We start from the raw sequence: 20489 nt of genomic DNA, 5'->3' as shown, positions 1-20489 counted from the left end.
GGGGAAAGATCCTCCATAGCTGTCCATGAGGAGTAATAACTTCCATTTATTGAGTGCTTATGGTAAGCACTTTTCTCGTGTATTATATCATTTAATCCTCCCGACAGTCCTGTGAGCTGAATTTTATTATCCTCACTTTACTGATGAAAAAGTTAGGTTTAAAGACGTGAAGGAAATTGGCCAAAGTCACAGAGCTTGTAGGCAGGTGGTCCATCAGACTTTTTCCATTCAACTCCCTTTTTCCCAACCTAAGCCCAAGCCCTATTCCCCTTCTCTCTACAAAGACATAAAAAATAGTATTGGATCCCCCTGAGAGATCCAACTGTGGTTAAAACTTCATAAATTATAGAAAAGCAGGAGAAATCACCATAGTAAAAATTTAAAGCCACCCCACAAAAAACATACCACAACCTAAAATTTCAGGATTCATATACTCAGATTTTAGTCAGCTACATGATTCTTGCTAGTCCCTTGACCATTGCTGTTTTACCTGGTAAATATAGTAATATCCCTTCCAGGACCTGGCACCTAAGTAGTATGATAGAATCGGATCCTACCATGCTACCATCCTAGTTCAGTCTTAATCACAAGGTGAGAATCCAGTCTGTGGTAGTCCTCATCTGTTTGTGTTTTCTGACCAAGACTTAATGCACAGTCTGAAGTTCAATACCATTGCCTCTTTTTATGCCTGAGGTTTCTGTGTTGTTTCCTTTTTACAACTTTTTTTTTAAATGAAGTGATTTGAAATAGGAAATTAAAAACTTAAATGCAAGTCTGGCAGCTTCTTTGCAGAGAAGCTTTATAAAATAGTGTTAGGTTATTCACTTCAGCTCAGCTTCTCTGGGCTCTCACCCACTTAGCCATTCACAGTATGTCTGAGAGATTAATTTTTATAGGGCTGTGGTTTGAGATGGTTTCCCCCTCTATGGTTTAGTTAGAATGCTCATTGGGAAAGTTCAGGTGGAAAAAACCCACCATGGAACAGAAAAAGGGGTTTGCTTGAGGAACTTGAATTTGTCATTTTGTGTTCTTGGGCCCCCTTCATTTGAAGTACCGTCATCTTCTGTCTAACTTCTCGGGCTTGTGTGGGGGACTGAGTGCATGCCCTGCGTTGAAGCTGCCCTGAGATAACCGGGTGCACGTTTGTGAGCACGGGTGTGGGTCTGGATATGCCTCTTTCTTCCGGAGAGCCACAGGTACTGATCCTCTCTCAGCTGGTTAAAATGTGGTGTCACGAGAATGAAGAGGGAGGAGGAGGCCGGCCGGGGTCTGCTTTGGTGGGGCCCCCGCCCACGGGCGAGAGCCCAGCTGTTTATCCCAGCCTCCCCGCAGCAGCGGAAAGCCAGGGGTGTTTTCAGGACTCAGCTGCCAAAAGTTTCTTGAAACAGCTCTGCTCAAAGGCATATGCTGGGCTCACTTCTGAGGGAAATTTCCTTTTTGGGGAAGCTGAAGCGAAGGAATTTCCTGTGTGGGCAGACACAGCTTCCTGACTTGAAGGCTTCTCGGAAGGGAAACAGTTTCATAATGAAACGACAAATTAAAGACATGCCAGCCGAGTTCACTTCAAAACAGCTATTGAGAGTGCAGGCCAAGCCCTGTTATGCTCCCTCACAGAACAAAAATAAATCCCGTCCTGACAGGTTTCGGTATGCCGGATTGTATCTGTCCCCCATACCTTCCTTCACAGCCCCTCTCAGGCTCCATTCCTCCCACCCCCACCGTTAGCTGCCGCCATTTCTGTCTTTACCGCACTGAGGAGCAGCCTAGAGCAGGCCTGGGGCTTCTCTCTGCCGCTTTTCCTTGTGGCTTTGCCCACCCCCCAACCTGCGTAAAGACCTCATGGGGGACCAGACTCACAGAAATGACCCCTTTGACATAAAGCAGTGAGTGAAGATGTCTTCAGCCATGAGGGGAAATCGTAGCCATTTCCTGAGGCTGGCCTCTCAAATCTTACAGGGAGCAATGTAAGTGCTGTCCTGGTCTTGGGAGCTGGGCCAGAAGTCTGCTTTGTTGAAGGAAATAGGGCACCGTACTTGAACTGAACATAGCGTTTTCTATGGTTCAGTCAGCCTGCATTTTGGTCTTCCTGAGATTGACATGCCTTATAAACTAAATTTCTTTCTTCTTTTCTTTTTTTTTGTTTTTGTTTTTTGAGGCAGGGTCTCCCTCTGTAGTGCTGAACTCCCTATGTAGCCCAGGCTAGCCTCGAACTCGTGACAGTCCTTCTGCCTCAGCCTCCCAAGTGCTGTAATTGCAGGGGTGCACCACCACACCTGGCCTAAATTTTTTTTTTAATGGAATAGATTAGAAGAAAGAATGACAAGAGTATCGTTTGGGGCAGTATTTAAAACAATCATCATTGATTAGGTTTAGGTCAGTGAAATTGAGTAGACACAGGCTTTGGAATCTGATGTCCAAATTCAAGTCCTACCTCTGGCAGGACAGAGCTAGCAGCGTAACCTTGACCAAATCACTTAAACTCTTGGCTTCTGTTTCCTTATCTTTTAAATGGGTACGGAAAACCCTTTTTTCACATTGTTTTATGGAAAATAGATTATGATTTCAAAATCACTTTGTAAATACTTCTAAAGCCTTCACACTTTTTATTAAACCACTGTTGGGATCCTCTGAGATTGAAATACAGCATTAGACTGAAACAGGATTGAAGAGATTATAGATCAACTTGGCAAATATTTATTGGAGTTCTTTGCATGCAGTAAGGCTGGGCTCAGTAGGGGAAAAATAAACAAAGGATGAAGTTTGGAGTGGCCATCTGGTATGGCAGGAAGAATCCTGGACTTGGGCACAGGAGGCCAGAGTTCAGTCTTGGCTGTCACTCAGTAGCTCTGTGGTTTATGGTGAACTGTTTAACTGTTATGAGCCTCAGTTGTTCATCTGTAAAACTGGGAGAAATCACACTCTATGACTTTAATAAATACTCTCCAACTGTAACATTGTATAATCAATTTTAAGAGCCCCCTGCCTTTTGCAGTTGTTTATAGGATTTATTCTAAAGAGTAAGGAAGAAATACGTACTGCACTGGATAAAGAAACTTGCATCAAGAAAGCTAGACATTTTTTGTTAGTACATCTGATGTAAACAGGAAAAATTGCTGCCTGCCAAATGTGTCAGCTGTAGCAGTTTGTCTTTGGGGGTTTCTGAGTGAATGCTGACATGAAAATAACTGGGTACAGGGGTTGAACGTGGCGGTTCCTCAAGATCTAAACTCAGGGCTCTGGTTTACCTGCTTCAGCAGCTCCGGGAGGCTCTCAAGATATTTCCAAATAGTTGTTCATTGAAGTCTTACTCATAACAGGCAGCTTTGTCCAAAGAGGCTTCCAGGAGGGTCTCAACGTAGACGAGTCCTGCCAATTAGATTTTACTATGGGCTGAAATGTAAATTTAGAGCTGCTACATCATTCTGCCTCTGATTTTCAGTTTGTATTAACAGAAGACATACCGATTTTGCTTCTCAAAAGTCTACTAAGCACTCATTTTGATTGGAGAAAACTGAGGGATTAGCGAAGTTCAGGGTCCCGGTTTATTGGTTATGTACTCTGTGCTACCAGGGCTTCAGTAAATTGGCTCCCTAATTTTCTTCTAACAAGCCTGGCCGGTGAATGATGCTATCTTCCTCTTACAGATACAGAAACTGGGGCTTAGAAGCGTTACATACTTTGCTCAAGGGCATGGAACCTGTTGGTGGTAGAGCTGGAGTTTAAACCCATGGCTTGTGTGCTCCAGAGCCCATGGTCTTTACCTCTTCAGTGAATCTCATCTACCTTGGCGATTGTTAATAAACTGACCTCAGTGTTTGAACATGAAGTCAAACCTGTACTAGGACCCTGAAAAAAAAACAAAACTAGCCATGTGGTCACTATAGTCTCAAGATGGCAGTAAACCCTGCAGCTTTCCACTGTGGAAGAGAATATACCTGGATGGTACACAGAGCGAAATTAGAAGCCAGCTCTGGCTACACTTGACCTCGTCTACTAGGACAGAAATCTCCTGACCACATTCCAGATAAGGAAAGTGACAAGTGCCCGATAGCACCCTTTCTCTTGTGAAATTCCTTGGAAATACTGTTTGTGGCTGGCTGGGTTTGTTCTGAAGAAAATTCACATTTTATTCTAGTCAAGCACTGACTAAAGATCTAGCATTCTCAGTGCTAGGAATACAAAGATGAGCAAGGTAGGAGCTCAGTCTGAAAAAGCAAAAAATTGGTTAAGTATTCATCAGAATCAGTATTTATTATCTGCTGCATCCAGTGGAATGTTAATTATCAGAGTTAAATATGTAAAACTTGCGAAGACATAACTCTTCATAGAAAATATACATTTGTACTTGATTCTGCATTTCATTTTATTCACTTTGTTCTGTACAGATAAGCTTTTAGTGAATGCTAGTGACTATCCAAAATATATACCTCTGAAATTATTTTTTCTTCCTCATTCCCATTATTAATCCCATTTTTTTCCTCTGGAGACTATAGACTTCCAAATGATTGGCTATTTTTTAATCAAGACCAAAATATTTTTTAAGTTCACTTCTACTTAAAACACAAATGACATTCAGGAGAAAATCTGAGAAAAAATACAATTTGATGTCATCTCTTTATAAATCACAGTACTAAGTCACTCTTTGGCAATGTAGCAAGATGCTACCATAGGTGTCATTTTGAGTTCATAGTAAGGGGGAGAAATAGTATCATTTCTCCTATAGAGAAACTTGATCTCACTTAATCTTTCATTGGCCTTTAGCAGCCAGTGAGGTCTTATAAAAATTTTCTTTTATTTATTACTCTATTTCATATTTGGGCTTAAGATAGAAAAAAAGCAAGTACTTTTGAAGTGTTAGGACCAAACCTATATTTTAAAAAATTAATTTATTTAGTGACTTTTTTTTTTTTTTGCCGTGCTGGGAATCAAACCCCCAGGTCTTCTCACTCATCCTAAGCAGGCACATCACCATCAAGCTCCACTCTGCCCCTGAATCTACCCTTTAAAGTGCCCCTTTGGTCCTCTGTTGAGGAAGTGAGGGGAGGTGGGAGAGATCGAATGGTTGACTATTTCTTTTGTCTGGAGGTGAGAAGAAGAGGGTTGTGGGTGGTTTAGAGTCGAACTGGTGTGCACTTTCCTGGGGTGGTTTTTACTTGGTGCTCTCAGGCAGCATGGCAAAGGGAGACCTTAGGAGCAGGATTGTGGTAGCAGAATTTTCAGGAGCTGAAGAGGTGCCAGAGTGAGGTGGATGGAAATCAGTGTCCATTCCTTTCAATTAAAAAAATAAAAGCAAGTTGCTCATAAGTAACTGTAAGTTAAATCTTCTTTCTTGTAGTCCCAACTCCTCAATGTGAGCCACAAGAGCAAGTCAGCACCTGAGGGTGGTGAGGGGCAGACCCTCCATGGACCTCTGTATCTCCAAATAGTCCTCAAGGCTTTGGGTACAGGGAGGTGACAGTGTCTTCTCATGGGCCTAACAGTTTCCCTTGCACCATTGAGACTCCGGGGGTCCTGGGGATTTAGGCCGTACCTGGATGTCACACTAGGCATTCAGAGACAACTTCTGCCTCCTTTGTTCACTTCCCACTTTCTGGATGCTAGAGTTGCCTGTGCCCATCTTAAAGGAAACCAAAGAATGTTATGTCTCCTTGTAGAGCAGGCCCCTCCCGGGGCCTTGGAGATTCTGAACTTAACCCTGGCTGTTCCAGTCTTCCTTCCCTGAGGCCAGAATGCCCTGTAGAAGATCCTCTGTGGCCACTCTCAACCTGATGATAGACTTGTTTTGTTAGACCATCCATAGTCTTCCCTCCTTCCCCTCCTCTACTTGCCTTCAAAAATGTCAAGGTTTAGGGGAAATTAAAATAGTCTTTCCAGAAAGATATCAAGTCCCCTTGCATAAATAGAGTTTTTTTGATGCCTCGGAAAGAAAGTCATTTTGATTTCTGCAGATAGAATGAATAATGACTATGTTACAGCCTCCTACCTAGATGAGCAGTGAGCTTGCGTAAGACCCACAGTGATTCCGACACACTTTAACTTGTGACTGACATCATGTCTCTGTCTCATCCTTTAGAGTCTGACTGTGAACATTGCTATCAAGCTGCCACATATAGGAGCTCCAGCTTCTGCAAATGTGGCAGGACTATGTAAGGACTGTGACCATTTCACAGTTCGTGTTAATGAGCTGGATACTGTTTCAATAACGTGCTGTCGATGACTGATAGCAGTAGGCAGTACTTCCAATGGTGTCTCCTCTCCACAGTTTTGGTTCTTCCTCAGTAATGAGTTCATAGCTCCAATCTAGGGAACAGTTGTGTTCGGTGAACTTTTGTTGCTTTAAAAGCTTAAGACAATTTTCAGTACCTTCCTCTTTGTCTCTGTGCAGTCATACTTTCTTAATGACATTTAAAAGTCAAACTAAACACTTCAGAGCAAAATCCTGGCAGAGATGAACTTTAAACTGGTGGGAGCATGGATAGAAAAATCCTCTGGGAGTCAAAAGGAGAAACTCGTGTGTCTGGACTGGTGGCAGGTTGTATGTTGGGAGAGTGGTCTCCATGGTAACAGGTCAACATGGCGCCAGTGACAGCTCTACACTCAGGGCTTGAGGTTCCCATGAGAAAGAGGATTCTCGAAGCAAATAAAGAGGAAGAAATCAAGAAATATGGATGTGTGCTCCCCTTTCTTACAGAGTTCTGGCCATGAAGTTTCATTTCATACAACCACCAGCACATCTAATTTAACCACTTGCATCCCTTTGAATAAATCAAAACTCTTCAGAGAATTCAGTGTTCTCTCAAATTTCAACCAGACTCATGCAAAGTTTTTATTTTTATTTTATTTATTTCCTTTTTTTGGTACTGGGGATCGAACTCGGAACCTTGTGCTTGCGAGGCAGGTGGCACAACCACTGAGCTAAATTCCCGGCATAAATGTTGCATGCACATTTCTATGTACATGCAAGGTTTTTAAACAGCCCTGCACAGAAGAGAACTATATTGCAGTGGAATGAGAATATAACTTGGAATTGGGAAGCAAGGCCTCCAGACCAGCCCTGACACTGTGATAGGAGGAAAGCACCTCACAGGTCCTTATTTTCCAGATCCTCAGATTCCCACCTATTCTAATAGTCAATCATACAATTGTATTTAGGCTCTTAGTGTGGTACATTAGCAGTAAACAAAAGTACTATAGCTAACTACATATAATACAGTGTTTCTTCTCTTCCGCCATCAAAAGTATGATCCTGATCATGTGCATAAAAACCTTCAAACACCAGCTGGGTGTGGTGACCTGCATCCGTCATGCCTGCACTCTAGGAGGCTGAGAAGGAGATTGAAAGTTAGAATCCAGCCTGGCCAATTTGGCGACTTAGCAAGACCCTATCTCAAACTAAGAACATTTTTAAAAAGCTTGGTGATATGATTGGACCTCAGTATGAAGGCCCTGCATTCAATCCCCAGTACCCCAAAAGCTAACTAACCAAAACAAACAAAAAAGAAAAAACTCTCAAACATCTGAAGAGAAAAAAGTGTAAGATTCATCTCTGTTAAAAATTAATGTCTAATGTAATAACCAAAATCCGGAAGCTGGACCGCCAACAGAGGGGTTCATTTTTTGGAGCCTTGGTCACAAAAGATTATTAATTTGCAGGAAGAATCAGCAAACACTACAGTTATCTTAAACCACAAAAGAACCCCTTTGAATTTGGAAGAACAATTATACAATTTGGTGGTTTCGTGTACCTCCTCCCTGGAGAGTCTTATGACTCAGCAATCAAAGGTGTCAAAGAGTCGGAAAGATAGTTTTCAGCGGTCAGGTCTGTGCCCACAACTGGGCCGGGGTACACTTGGAAGTGAGATTCTTTGTTAGATTGGATGATGGTTTCTCTTGTGTTTATTTAAAGGGAACCAATTTTTTCTTTAATGGCAAATTTCTTTTCTGAAGAGTTTAATTCTAGGGGTGTGGGGGAGTTAAAAACCACAGTGAGTCAAAGAAGTAACTAATTGTGTGTTTCCTATAAAAGGCAGCTATGGGCTTGGTATTGACTAAAACAAACTGGCAGCTCCAACTAAGAAAGGTAGTTAGTGCTCCATTTAACTTTTCTTGTGACTCTCTGTGGACTATCTTTAACTGACAAAAGCCCAAAACTTTTATGTTAGAATCATAATGTTAGAAGATCTCCGGATTGCCCACATTCCAATACTGCATTTAAGACTGGTCCCAAGAAAGACCAAGTTCAAGATTTAAGTATGAAAAATCTTGACCAGGCCTGACTATTCCCCTTGGTACATGTTTGCCTTGAATTTGCTTTGTGGCATAAAAGAATTTTTGTTTAATTCAGCAAGATCTAAAAGAGCACACATCCCCCCATATATTTTTTCAATTAAAAATCTTTCTTCCTAAGTTTGAACTGTGATGAGACCTGAGTTGAACATGGAAAAGTTCTTTAAGGAAAGTCTGAAAGAATACCATGGAGAGGCAGAATTTTAGAGCACAATTTCTTTATTGTGTAATTCCAGCTCCAGAACATTAGCATTATCCAGTTCAAGTGTAAATATACGTTATTTTATTGTTCCTCCCTATTTTACTTGTTTATTCTGTCAGTAAAGACAAGATCATTGATAGTTTGAGTCCTTTTCAAGGACACTTGGTACATGCCTTTATCTATGGACTGTCCAGCCAAACTGGTATTTGAAGCATTTTTCTTAGCCTCTGCCTAGAGGGAGTTCTACTAGAAGCAGGGTCCAGGGACGAGGTGGAGCACACATTCTTCCTCTGAGAGCTGGGGAGATGCAGTGTTACTTGCTGCTGTGTTGGTATCTGTGCTGCTGACCCCGCAAAGTGGGAGATGGTGGGTGGGAAGAGGGCAGGGACTGGCATTTGCTGTCGCACAGTTGAGACAGACCCGGAGCCCGGGTGGGTGGGGGAAGATTTTCTTGAGCAAGACCTAGCCTTCTGGAAGAGGAAATTGGCCGGTGCTAGAAAAGGGAAGAAAAGGAGTGTGGTTGATTGGTTTTTGCTTTTCATGAAAGAAGGAGAATTAAAAATGAAAGGAAGGTGAATTGGGAAGGTACTAGACAATTTCAGGCCCAAGGTTGAGAGAAGCTCCTTTTTAGCAAACTGCCTGGAGTTCATTTTGATCTGAAAATGAGCCCTGCCTGGGAGACTACACTCAGCCTCAGTGTTAACTACCCAAGAGAGTTCATAAATGGAACATGAGGACTGATGCAGACAGAAGAACTCAGAAAGTCAAGGATTGGATTTGAACAAGCAGATTGGAATCTCTGCCTTCCTATCATCAGTTAGTGTTCAGTGGACCTGCCTTGTGCTCAGTTCTGCGGGAGTATGAAATGAGAACCAAGACCTGCATCGTAGAATATGATGGTACCTGGCCCACCTTTTCTTCTCCACCAAGAGAAATATATATAAACAAATTGTGTTCAAATGTCCATTTAGCTCATAAAAGGCCAGATAACTCAGAATCTGTCTGAAATACAGTACCAGAATACCTTTTCAGCTACCTTTTCTAGCATATTAATGTGGCAAAATACTGTGGGCCCTTTGTATCAGTGAGTTTCACATCCATATATTCTATATTGTAATTGTGAATTGAAAAATATTTGAAAAAAATATTGTATTGAGCACGTATAAACTTTTCTTGTCATTCTGTAAACAGTAAAGTGTCGCCACTATTTACTCACATTTACATTTTATTAGGCATTTGTATTAGTCACTTTTTCATCACTGGGATAAAATACCCAACACCTACAACTTAAAGGAGATGTTTGTTTAGCATATGGTTTCAGAGGGTTCAGTCCATGGTTGGCTGGCTCCAAGGCAGAAACCACGTGGTAAAAGGGCATGGCAGAGGAAAGCTGCTTACACCATGGCATCCAGGAAGGTAGAGAAAGAAAGGGGGCATGAATGCACACTTCCAAGTCACGCTCTCAGTGACCTACCTCCTCCACTGTCGCTGATTCACCTCCTCTAAAGCCCCTCATCCTAACAACACATTCAGCTGTGATCTCATGCATAGATTGATCCACCAGTGAGTAGAGTTCCCCCAGTGATCTAGTGAACCTCCAGAAACCCTGCACTGTGAACACATGAGACTTTCAGAGGACATTTAGATCTAAACCATAGCAGTGTTATAAACAATCTAGACATGATATAAAGTACATGAGAGGATGTGCATCACTTATATACAAATATGATGCCATTTATATAAAGCACTTGAGAATCCTTGCATTTTTTTATTCATTGAGGTTCCTGGAACCAATCCTGAAAATAGTTTAAAAGTCGAAACTAATGGAAGAATTCACCCAAGGGCAACTATGATGCCGCAACTCCAACCATGGCTTGCTTCCTTGCTCTTTGAAGGAACTTGGGTAAAATGAACCGTTAGTCACTTGTTAACTAGTCTCTAAATGAGGGAGGTGCTGCTTTAGACAGACCCCAGGAATTTTGAATGTTGCAGTAGGATCATGGCCCCAGTAGAAGTGAATGACAAAAGCGAGTCTCCCCCCTCCACATGAGTCTCACTATGTTGAATGTCTCTAATCTGAAACTCCATGTATAAAAACATGATCTCTGCAAGTCTGGGTATGGCTCCATGTCACCACCATGGTCTATATCTGTAATTCTCTGCCCATGCATGGTCTGACCTTAGGGGAAGCCTTGTATCACATGCTAATTTGTACAGTTTTCTGTAGTCAAAATTACAGTTTGAGAATTTCACTTTTTTTTGTTTCGGTGCCGGGGATTGAACTTGGGACCTTGCGCTTGTGAGGCAGGCCGCAGAACCACTGAGCTAAACCCCTAGCCCAAGAATTTCACTGTTAATGATTGGGAGCAAAGAAAATGTTGGTGTATGGGAGGAAAAGCTGATGTTTCCAGGACTGTGACCTAAGGAAGACAGCTGGATGGCGGCAGCAGAACCTATGGCAGAAGCAGCTTCCTTCACATAGGTTCTAAGCTGGGAAAGTCGACTGTGGAAGAAAACTTAACCATTCACAGTAAACACTTACTGTACTTCCTATGGCAGGTGCTGTGCTTGGTGCTGGGTTATACCATGAATCAGAGCCAGTCTGCTCTCTTCATAATTTATAAAAATGTGTTTACATACATACACGCTTGTCTGCTTTCTGAGTAGATACTAAGTTAGCACCTGTCATGTGCCAGGTCGCTGTGCACTGTGGATACCATACTAAACAAGAAGGAACTTTTTGCTTATGGAAGTTTCAATCTAAAGAGGAGATTTCACTCACCCAGAGGTGTCAGGGGACACCATCACTGCTCTGGTTATGAGTCTCTTTGCACATTGGGCCCACATTTAGGAGAAGGATTCCTGTTGTGGAAGCCATCAAAGGGCCAGGGGAAGCAGCTAAACCACACAAGCGTGTGCTCACAAAATGGTTCTGAGCCATCCGCGAGGCAGCTGGGGAGGGCTTTGTGCACTGAGCATTCTGCTCTTACTGTTAGGCACAGAGGATGTTATTGATTGCTTTGTGGTGAGGATCTTTTTGTTTTATATAGCTCGCTGGGTCTCTCCAGGCTACCCTTAGCTGTCTTGACTGGAATCCCAGAAACCTGTGTGACCTGCTTCCTGCCGTGTCTGCCCCAGTGTCCAGCACCGAGCCTGCCCTCTTTGTTTGCTGTGGTGTTGACAGGTGGTTATTAACAGCGCTGGGCTTGTGAACTAAGTCTCTGGCTGTGACATTTTCAGGGCTCAGCCTGGGAGTGCCGAATCATAGAAAGGACAGACTTAGGCCAAGCTTGGGAGGTCATGGGATGTTAGCCCCCAGTCAATTGGTTTGTTTGTTTGTTTTGTCTTATTTTTATGGGTTTTTTGAGACAGGTTCTTGCTAAGTCAGTAAATTTCCCAGGCTGGGCTGAAGCTTGCGAGCCTACTACCTCAGCCTCCCAGTGTGTTGGAATCCCAGGCATGAATCACCACACCGAGCAGAAATTGATTTCTTTTATGAAAATAAGTCCTCACTGAGGTAATGATAGGCATGTATCGTAGCCACATTAAAACTGTCCCAATGTGGGAACCCTACTTCTGCCTTAAATTTAGCATTAAGTTAAATCACCAAGGAATAAATATCAGTGAATACCAAAAATGCAAGTTAACTGAATAATAAAATAACACTTTTTGCTTTTGGAAGTGGCAGAGTTTTTTATGCCAGTGCAGGTGGCGCTGTGGAGAAATGGGTGGGTGGTGGCTGGTCACCCTAGACTTCAGCAGTTAACACGCAGGGATGCACATGGAAGCAGAATAAAACGCCAGCAGTGATGTGAGCATCACCTTTGTAGAGGCACTTTGGCAGCATGGGGAAAGAACTTCCAAACAGTTTTACTCTCTTACCTCAGAAATTCACATGCTGGTCGGCCGTCACTAGGAAACAGTACGAGGTGCTGAAAAGCATCTCTACCTATGGTTGTGCAGCACAGCAGGGGCCAACAACATGGAGTTGATTAAACAAATTAGGTCACGACCCTGGAATATTATGCACTCATTAAAATCATGCTTTGGAGAAGCTGACTAAATATAACCAAAAGGCAGGGTAAAAATGAAAAGTTCTCCACAGAATAATTCCATTTTTTTTCTGATCCATAAAAATAAACCACAAGAAATTGCAGGAAAATAGCTGTTGTGGTGGTCTCTAAGGACAATGTTTCTAATCTTTTTTGCCGTAGCATTTTTTCTAGCATTATCCAGGATGACTTTTGTCCATAGAGGCCAGAGGAGTGGTGGTCATTTCTGTACCCAGCACTTCGTACTTAGACTCCTTGTGTCAAAATGCAGATCTGGGGTGTGTTTTCCATTTTCCCCTCCCCTCCTACCCGAGAAACCCCTCAGCGCCTTCCCGCGGGACTTGGGATGAACTCAGGCCTGCAACGCTCCGCTCAGCTCCGCAGCCCGTTCTGCTCACTCACCTCTTCGCTCTGTTCCCCAGTCGCAGGGGCTTTTCCCTGCCTTGTGCAGGCCGCATTCTCCCTCATCTTCCTTCCGGCTGTACCACTCTTCTCCATTCTGAGCCCTTCCCCTGTCCTACCCTCAATCCCTCGCAAGGTAAATTCAGCACAATTCAGTTCATCCTTCAGGCTGCAGCCGAGGTCCCCGATTCACACTCGGCTTCTCTGGAGAACCCGCACGCACCCCCAGTGTGCTTCCAGTGTGCTCTCAGCCTCCCTTCTTGGAATGGGTTCCTGGTCTGTCCTCGCCGCCGAACTGCAGCCTCCTGTGGGCTGGAACTGTGTCACTCATTCGCTGCATTTCTCCAGAGCGCAGGACAGGGCTTGGCTCACCAGAATCTGATGGTCCTTAGGTATTTCTATTTCTGAGTGGGTGAACCTCATCTAAGTGGCCAGACCTTCTGTTTGCAGAGTGAGCCACGTCTATTACAGGTTGAGCATACGTAATCTGAAAACCTGGATTGTTCCCAAATCTGAAAAAGAATTTCTGAGCACCTCCATGGTATAACAAGTGGGAAGTTCTACCCTCGACCTTGAGTGCAAGTCACAGTTAAAATATAGGCATGCTAAAAATACTGTATAAAATCACCTTTCGGCTGTGTGCATCATGTGTATGTGGAGCATAAATGAATCTTGTGTTTTGGCTTGGGTTCCTTTCCCCCCAGCAACTCATTATGTATATATGCAAGTATTCCAAAATCTAAAACACTGCTGGTCCTAAACATTTCAGATAAAGGAGACTCAAGTTGTAGCAGAAATGCACATAGTTTGAGCCCTGCTCTACACCCAGATGCCAGAGTCTTGGTTTCCTCGTTCCTAACAAGGGACCACAGTGCCCATCTTATGCCAATCATTGTGCGGTTGGGTGAGGTAGTGCCCCATGTGGTGTCTGGCGCAGGGCAGCATCAGCTGTGGTGCTGAGGTCGTGAGCAGCCTTGGGTACATCACACTGCCAGGCCCAGCGCACACCTGTGCTTAGCGTGGCCTTGTCTGCTGTGAGTCATTTGAAGAACGGTTTTCCCCATAAGAAACTTTTCCCCAGAAAATGAGGCTGATTTGTGCTCATCTTTCGTTCCTGGAAGGCACAGTGGTTTATCGTAACTCTGGGATTCCTAGGCCTAGCGCAGTGCTGAATGCTTGGTATACACATGCTGCATTGAATCCGAACCAGACCAACTCGCTGACAGCCTCTGCATTCACACCACCACCTTCTTCTCTTTGAGGGCCAGGAACTCTGGACTCTGCCTGATGGGAAGAACAGAAGGAAAACTCGCTTGCCGGACCAGATAGCTCTCATTGTTCCTTTATAAAAAAACACTTTTCTTTCAAACACCTTTCAACTACCCCAGTTGTGTTCACTGGACTTATGGGAAAAACCTTTTTAAAAGGCATAGTACAAAAGCCAAGTGGTTGGGATCCTCTGTGTGAGTGATTTCAAGATAAAGGTCCTCGGGACCAGATCCATCATTCCTTTTTTTTTTTGGTACTGGGGATCAAGCTTGGGTCCTTGCGCTTGCACAGCAGGCAGCAAAACCACTGAACTAAATCCCCGGCCCTCCATCATTCTTTATAATACTGATTGACCCATCTACACAGCCCTGAGCTGTCCCCTTGTAGCTTCTCAGCATTGCCACACTGTCAGACTTGGACTGGTGGCTATTTCATCTCTCAAACAGCCAAAACCAGATTTGTGGCAAGGAGATGAGACTGTGACTTTTGTCCTTCCTCTATCCAGGCCCTATACGGTTATGAGCAGGCTCATGTGCTCTTGCTGTCTATCTTTTCATGCGTTTGGGCTTCAACTAAACATGAACGTTGGGCTTGCTGATGTCACTCTTGTGTATGTGCAAACCTGTCTGCATGTATTAGTGCACACTTTCCTGGATAAGACCCCCTGTGTAACTCAGGCTTCATCATTTAGAGACCATTGGCTGCTGAACAGCTGGTAGTTTTTATGTTTCTTAGAGGATCAAGGCAGCAAATATATTTGGTAAATAGTGAACACACAAGCTGTTCCCCAGAACTCAACACTGAACTTGCCGAGTTCCTAAAAACCTTCAAATCCCTTTGCCTCTTCTTGTGATGTACTCATGTCTGATCAGAAACAGTAATTGAAAGCTAGATCTGGTAATAGTTTATATCAGGAAAGGAAGAGATTGCTCAAAAAAGAAGTCAAGTGCTAAAAATAGCTCCACACCGAGCCCCACTTAATTTTTACCTTGAGAATTGAGACAGAAACATTTCCAAGATTGAAACGACATAGTTCAAGCAATGCCACCATTTGGCTGCCTGCTACTTTCTCTTCTGTCACTAGGAAAATATGTAAGATAATACAGAAAGATGCCCCCAGAGTTGTTAAAAGATTATCAGCGAAATAACCTTTGGTGCTTACTATGATATCCAGGCTAATGTGGATCTCTAGAATCCTTCATTTCCAAAGTTTTCCAGATAATCAAGCTTTAATTCAAAAATGGTGTATATGTCTGGTTCCCACTGAGACCATTCAGTGTGTTGTAAGCATCCTTCATCAGAGAGGTAAAGACCAGAAAGAGAATGTCTGAGAAGTGACCAGTTCTCACTTCTGCGTTTGCCTCTTAAGTTGTATAATTAATGACTGAATAAAGTCGACAGGAAATAGTTTTATATAATATCAAATAAATGATATGACTTTTTAAAAGGCCATAGTCCTTTTTTTCTCCTGTCTGTAATATCTCAAATGTTCCATCATTAGCCTCCTTCCCTTTTATGCAGATATCAAAAAACAAAATGGTTAGGGATGTTGGGGAAGAAGCCCAGTGGTAGAGCACTCACCTTGTGTGCACGAGGCCCTGGGATCAATCCTCAGCAGCACAAAAATAAGTGTGTATGCGTGCGTGTGCATGCACGTGTATGTATGTGTAGGGGGCATTAACTGGGAATAATTTCTGTCATTCTGGAACAAAGAAGGCTTCCAATAAACATGTGCAGAATGAATGAATCAGTCTGGTTTGAGTTTATCACAGAGTTGTTTCATAAATGTAGTATAATTATTATCTCCTGGGGTTTAATGGATGTATCTTTTTTTTTTTAATTTGTGGTTTTCTTTACCACTTGGAATGTCAGCCTTTTAGATGAATAAACATCTTGGTTTTCTATTAGAGTCATTTATAATATTCACCTGAACAGAACCTTGTTCTGTGATTAAACACTTTTAGAAGTACAACAGTTCTTATTTGTAACAACAGCAACAAAAATTTATGAAATAACTTAATCAGAAAAAGCTTTTATTGGAAGTACATTGACTCAATAATAATGAAAACAAAACAAAAACAAAAACAAGGGAAGGAAGCTTAGCTGCCAAGAGCCCAAACAAGATGGTGCAACTGCGCTGTGTCATAGACGGTGTAGATCCTGAGGCTGGCAGTGCCACCGTGAATGCTGTCTCCCCGTCCCTGGGGAGTTGGCCACTGTCTAAGATGTAAAGCCTGTGGCAGGTGCCTCCGATTAGCTGAGCCCAGGTTGTATTCCAGGAAACTGAGAAAGCTCTGCCAGTGTTGGGATTCCCCCAAACAGGTGTATGGATCAAGCAGATAAAAATACAGACATCTACCACTGTTTTGTAATTTATTGTATTGCAGTGTTTCTTCTTGTTCTTGTATCCCATGGCAGCTCTATTTGTGGCAGAGTTAAGTATTTCCACATTTGGATTTCTCCAGGCTGGCATACTAAAGGTGAATGGATTATCGTCTTTCCCCATTTTCAGTTACATTTTGGAGGTGTTAGGAAATTATGCAAATCTCAAAGAGCTTTAGTTTCCAAATTCTGTTAGCATGCTAGGAAGCTTGCCTACACCGTGAAACAATGACAAAGTCCTGCCTGAAGGAAAAACTGAACCTTCCTTTTTAACATGTACAGTGTCCAATTCTTTGGAAATGTTTCCAAATTTTTAAAAATTAATAATTGCTGTAATAATTTCTGATAATGTCAGTGTAGAGCTATGAAGGACTTCAGAGATGATATATTTTATTTTATTTTACTCTATTTATTTATTTTGGTATGGGGGATCGAACTCGGGTCCTTGCTCTTTTGAGGCAGGCAGCGGAACCACTGAGCTAAATCCCCGGCCTAAGATGATATATTTTAACTTGTCACCCAAGTCATGGGCATCTCTGTGGCCTCCCAGACATAGCAGCCCACTCAGCAGAGGAATGTCTTGCCGTCCTGAGTCTGCATGGTGCTGCATGTGAAAGGCTTTTCTTAAGTTGAGCTGAAATTCACCCCAGTGTCACTTTATTTTTTGGTTCCGGTTTTGCTGCACTGAGCCAAATAGGACATATTCTCTCCACATGAATTCAAGAGACAGACAGAACTCTAGAATCAGACATGGATGTGGTTCTCAGCTTGCCATTTACCCCAAATGGGACTTACTTCCTGTGTCAATATTTTTCTCCAAATGAGTGAGAACTGATAATTGAATAAGTAGAGTTATTTTATTAATGTAACATAGGTTGTGTGAGCATCTTAGTGTCTGTATTATACTCATATTGAGCATTTTGCTTGGGCTATAACCGAAATCAAAGTTCTCCTTCCTTATTCTTTTATGGGCCTTTTAAAAATTCTTAATTTAAATATCTGCCTTTATAGATAGCACTATTAAATTTCATTTATTGACGGTAATTCTGATCTTGTGGCTGTCATCCCTTTTTAAAGTTTCTTTATTTCTTTATGTCATTTAGATTAGCTGAGTATTCCTTTTATAGCTTTATGTTAATTATCTGGAAGGAAAAAGAGTGAATGGGACAGGATCAGTGGAAGGAAGAGCTTTGTGACATACCAGCAGAGACTGCTTTCCAGGTGGGCACAAACTGATCTTTATAATTAACAAGACTATTTTGGTTATATAATGTTTTATGACATGTAAATCTCTTTTGATATGCCACATGCCATAAATGACACATTATCTGGTTAGCAAGTATGCACAGTCATTCTACATTTTGATTTATCCACAAGAAAGAGTCAAGATAGACTGTCACATTACTTACTGAAGTCAGGAGGTACTGCCTGGCTCTCCTGACAATCTGAACCAAGTACCCTCTTCTGCTTTAGCAGTCTGCTCATGGTGAACCTAAAACCTTGATGTTAGGTGTGTCCAAGAGGTCTTCTTGGGTCAGTGGTAATAAACAGGAGGTTCGTCAACCCACCAACTCTCAGTGTTTTCAAGAGAAAAGAAGAATTTTACTTTTGTATACAAGAAGACTTTAACTCGGCAAGCCAGCTAAAACATTGAATATCTACTAAGAGAATATGTTTTGTTCATTTATTCATGATGTTGGTGTGCATTTGTGTTTTGTCCCACTGAACTTGTAAAGTGCCCTTACATTTTATTTCTCATTTTAAAATTTACTCTGCACTAATGTGGAAGGACAGGGCTTTGGGGATCACTGAGAAATACTTGGCATTGATCCACTATGTGGATGTGCCAGGAGACAAGTTCAGAGTGGGATAACTTTTCTTACTCATGTGCTGTTTCTCTCCATGTATACAGAATCTGCCAAAAACTGGACACACCTGCCTTTGGCTTCCACAAGGGGCTCTCTCTCGTCAGCGACAGGTGAGCCAGTCTCTGTGGCAGAGAACAGCCAGTGGAAGCCTGCTTGCTGTGGGCTGGACCATAGAGGAAAGTGGCTGTAGATGACCCTTGGATTAACTGTGGATGGGACTGAGATAAGATAGGAGCTGGAGGGTGGCGATGGCTAAAGGGAGGTTTTTCTTTGGTGGGTTTTTTTTTTTAATGAAAGATGTTTGTGCAGAACCACTGATAAAAGTTAGAGAGTTAGAACTATAGGAGGAATGAGTAGAGGGTGATTTATGGGAAGTGGATACCCTGCAGAAATGGGGGGGAAATGAGAGGCAAAGCCAGGATGGAGGAGTAGTTTTCAGTAGCAGGATGAACACATTGCCCAGGGAAACCAGACACAAGACGTGTGTGGACGGAAGAGTAATGCAGGGAGGCAGCCTTCGTAATCTGCAGGATTCCCTCTTCAGTGCCTCCATTTTTCCCCCCGAGAAGCCAAAGACAGAGGTGGTGGCAGGAAGAATGGGGAGAGTGCCTGGCTGAGCTGGAGAAATGTGAAGTATTGCTCGGCACGTCGTCGGGGAGACACCATGGGACTGTTTTGGTACAGGCTTTTCCTTCTGTGTGTACAACACTAGCACATTGTATAGTACTGAGTTACAGCAGGTGACAAAGCAGAGTGAGGTATGAGTGGTGTGTCCGTCTGGGTCCAAGGATTCCAAGCACAGAGAGCAATGGGAATGTGTGTGTTGTGTTGAGCGCAGTGAGGATGTGTGTCTGAGCTGATTGGCAGTGAGGGGAGTCGAGTCCAGGAGGAAAAGTATAAGCAGGAGGACATGGGAGGCCCCATAGGCCACCACAAAGATCTTGGCTTTTAATTTGCCCATGAAAATTTTAGGCAGATCACTGATGTGGCCTGGTTTTGATTTTTAAAGTATCATTATAACTACTATGTAGAGACTAGTAGGAGGGAAGAAGGAGTGTGAAGGCAGAGAGGCCTGTTTATTGTCAGACTGGTAAGACATGATGGTAGGTCGGACCAAGCACATTCTTTGCCTGCCGTGCTCCTACCCCTGGGCCTTTGTACTTGCTATTCTATCTGTCTACATTTCTTTTCACTCACATATACATGGCACATTCTTTCTCTTCCTTCAGATATCTTCACAGATGTGAGGCCCTCACAGTAACTTTCACTTCACTACTAACATATCTTTCCCAGGCCAGGGATTTAGCTCAGTGGTTTTGCCACCTGCTGCGCAAGCACAAGGACCCGAGTTTGATCTCTGTACCAAAAAAACCCCAAAAAACATATCCTTCCCATTACATTTTTACCCTCTATAACATTTACCACCATTTGACATCGTACATAGTTTACTTGCTTATCTGTTTATTATCTTTTTTTCCTGCATAGAGTATATACTGCATAAGAGCAGGAGCTTTTCTCTGTTTTATGCATTGCTCCACCCCTGATATCTAGAACAAGACCTATACTGAGAAGATACTCAATAAATATTGATCGGATCAGTTAGGAAGGGCGTCTCTTCCGTCTCCACCACCATATTAGTGAGAGTAGTGGCAGTGTCACTGTCATTTTGTCTTTACCACAGGTCCCTGTTTGGAAAGACTCCATGCATCAGACTTCACGTGTCCTCTTTGCAGAGTAGAGGTACATCACTGAGCCATGCCGTTGGTTTCTTGGTTCCTGGGGTAGCGAGCAGCCTTGCATTTGGTTTGCGTCAGTCTTTGCATCTTTTTTTAGTCACGTTGCTCACGCTCTTCACAGTCCTCCAGCTTAAACTCTTGAGTAACTGTGGACCTTGGAGTTAGCTGGGAATTTGAGAACCCACTGAATGATACTGCCAATAGCATGCCTTCTGTGCTTGGCGTCTAATTTTGGCAGGCTTCATTGCATAACTTAGCCATTGGCTAGAAAGTGACCACACATCCGGGGTGG

General features: G+C 42.9%; 1 protein-coding gene across 6 annotated transcripts in view; it reads left to right on the top strand.

Moving 5' to 3' along the window:
- Nucleotides 1-20489, top strand: part of Etv6 (ETS variant transcription factor 6) — a 217539-nt gene that overhangs the window by 105148 nt on the left and 91902 nt on the right. For 3 of the 6 annotated variants that reach the window (XM_087214089.1, XM_087214090.1, XM_087214091.1), the window contains exon 3: nt 18506-18571. The exons of 2 other annotated variants lie outside the window; for them this stretch is intronic. In XM_087214089.1, coding sequence (XP_087070215.1) covers nt 18506-18571 — 66 coding nt within the window. Of the gene's footprint in view, nt 1-8865; nt 17815-18505; nt 18572-20489 lie in introns of those variants that run through there. One more of the 6 variants, XM_087214093.1, reaches the window with a different exon arrangement.

The sequence above is a fragment of the Heterocephalus glaber genome, unplaced genomic scaffold (genome assembly GCF_053883595.1).
Source record: "Heterocephalus glaber isolate CG9 unplaced genomic scaffold, H.glaber_assembly_v1.0 deba00001444, whole genome shotgun sequence".
In the NCBI taxonomy this organism is placed as follows: Eukaryota; Metazoa; Chordata; class Mammalia; order Rodentia; family Bathyergidae; genus Heterocephalus; species Heterocephalus glaber.
This window is presented reverse-complemented; position numbering and strand designations above follow the sequence as displayed.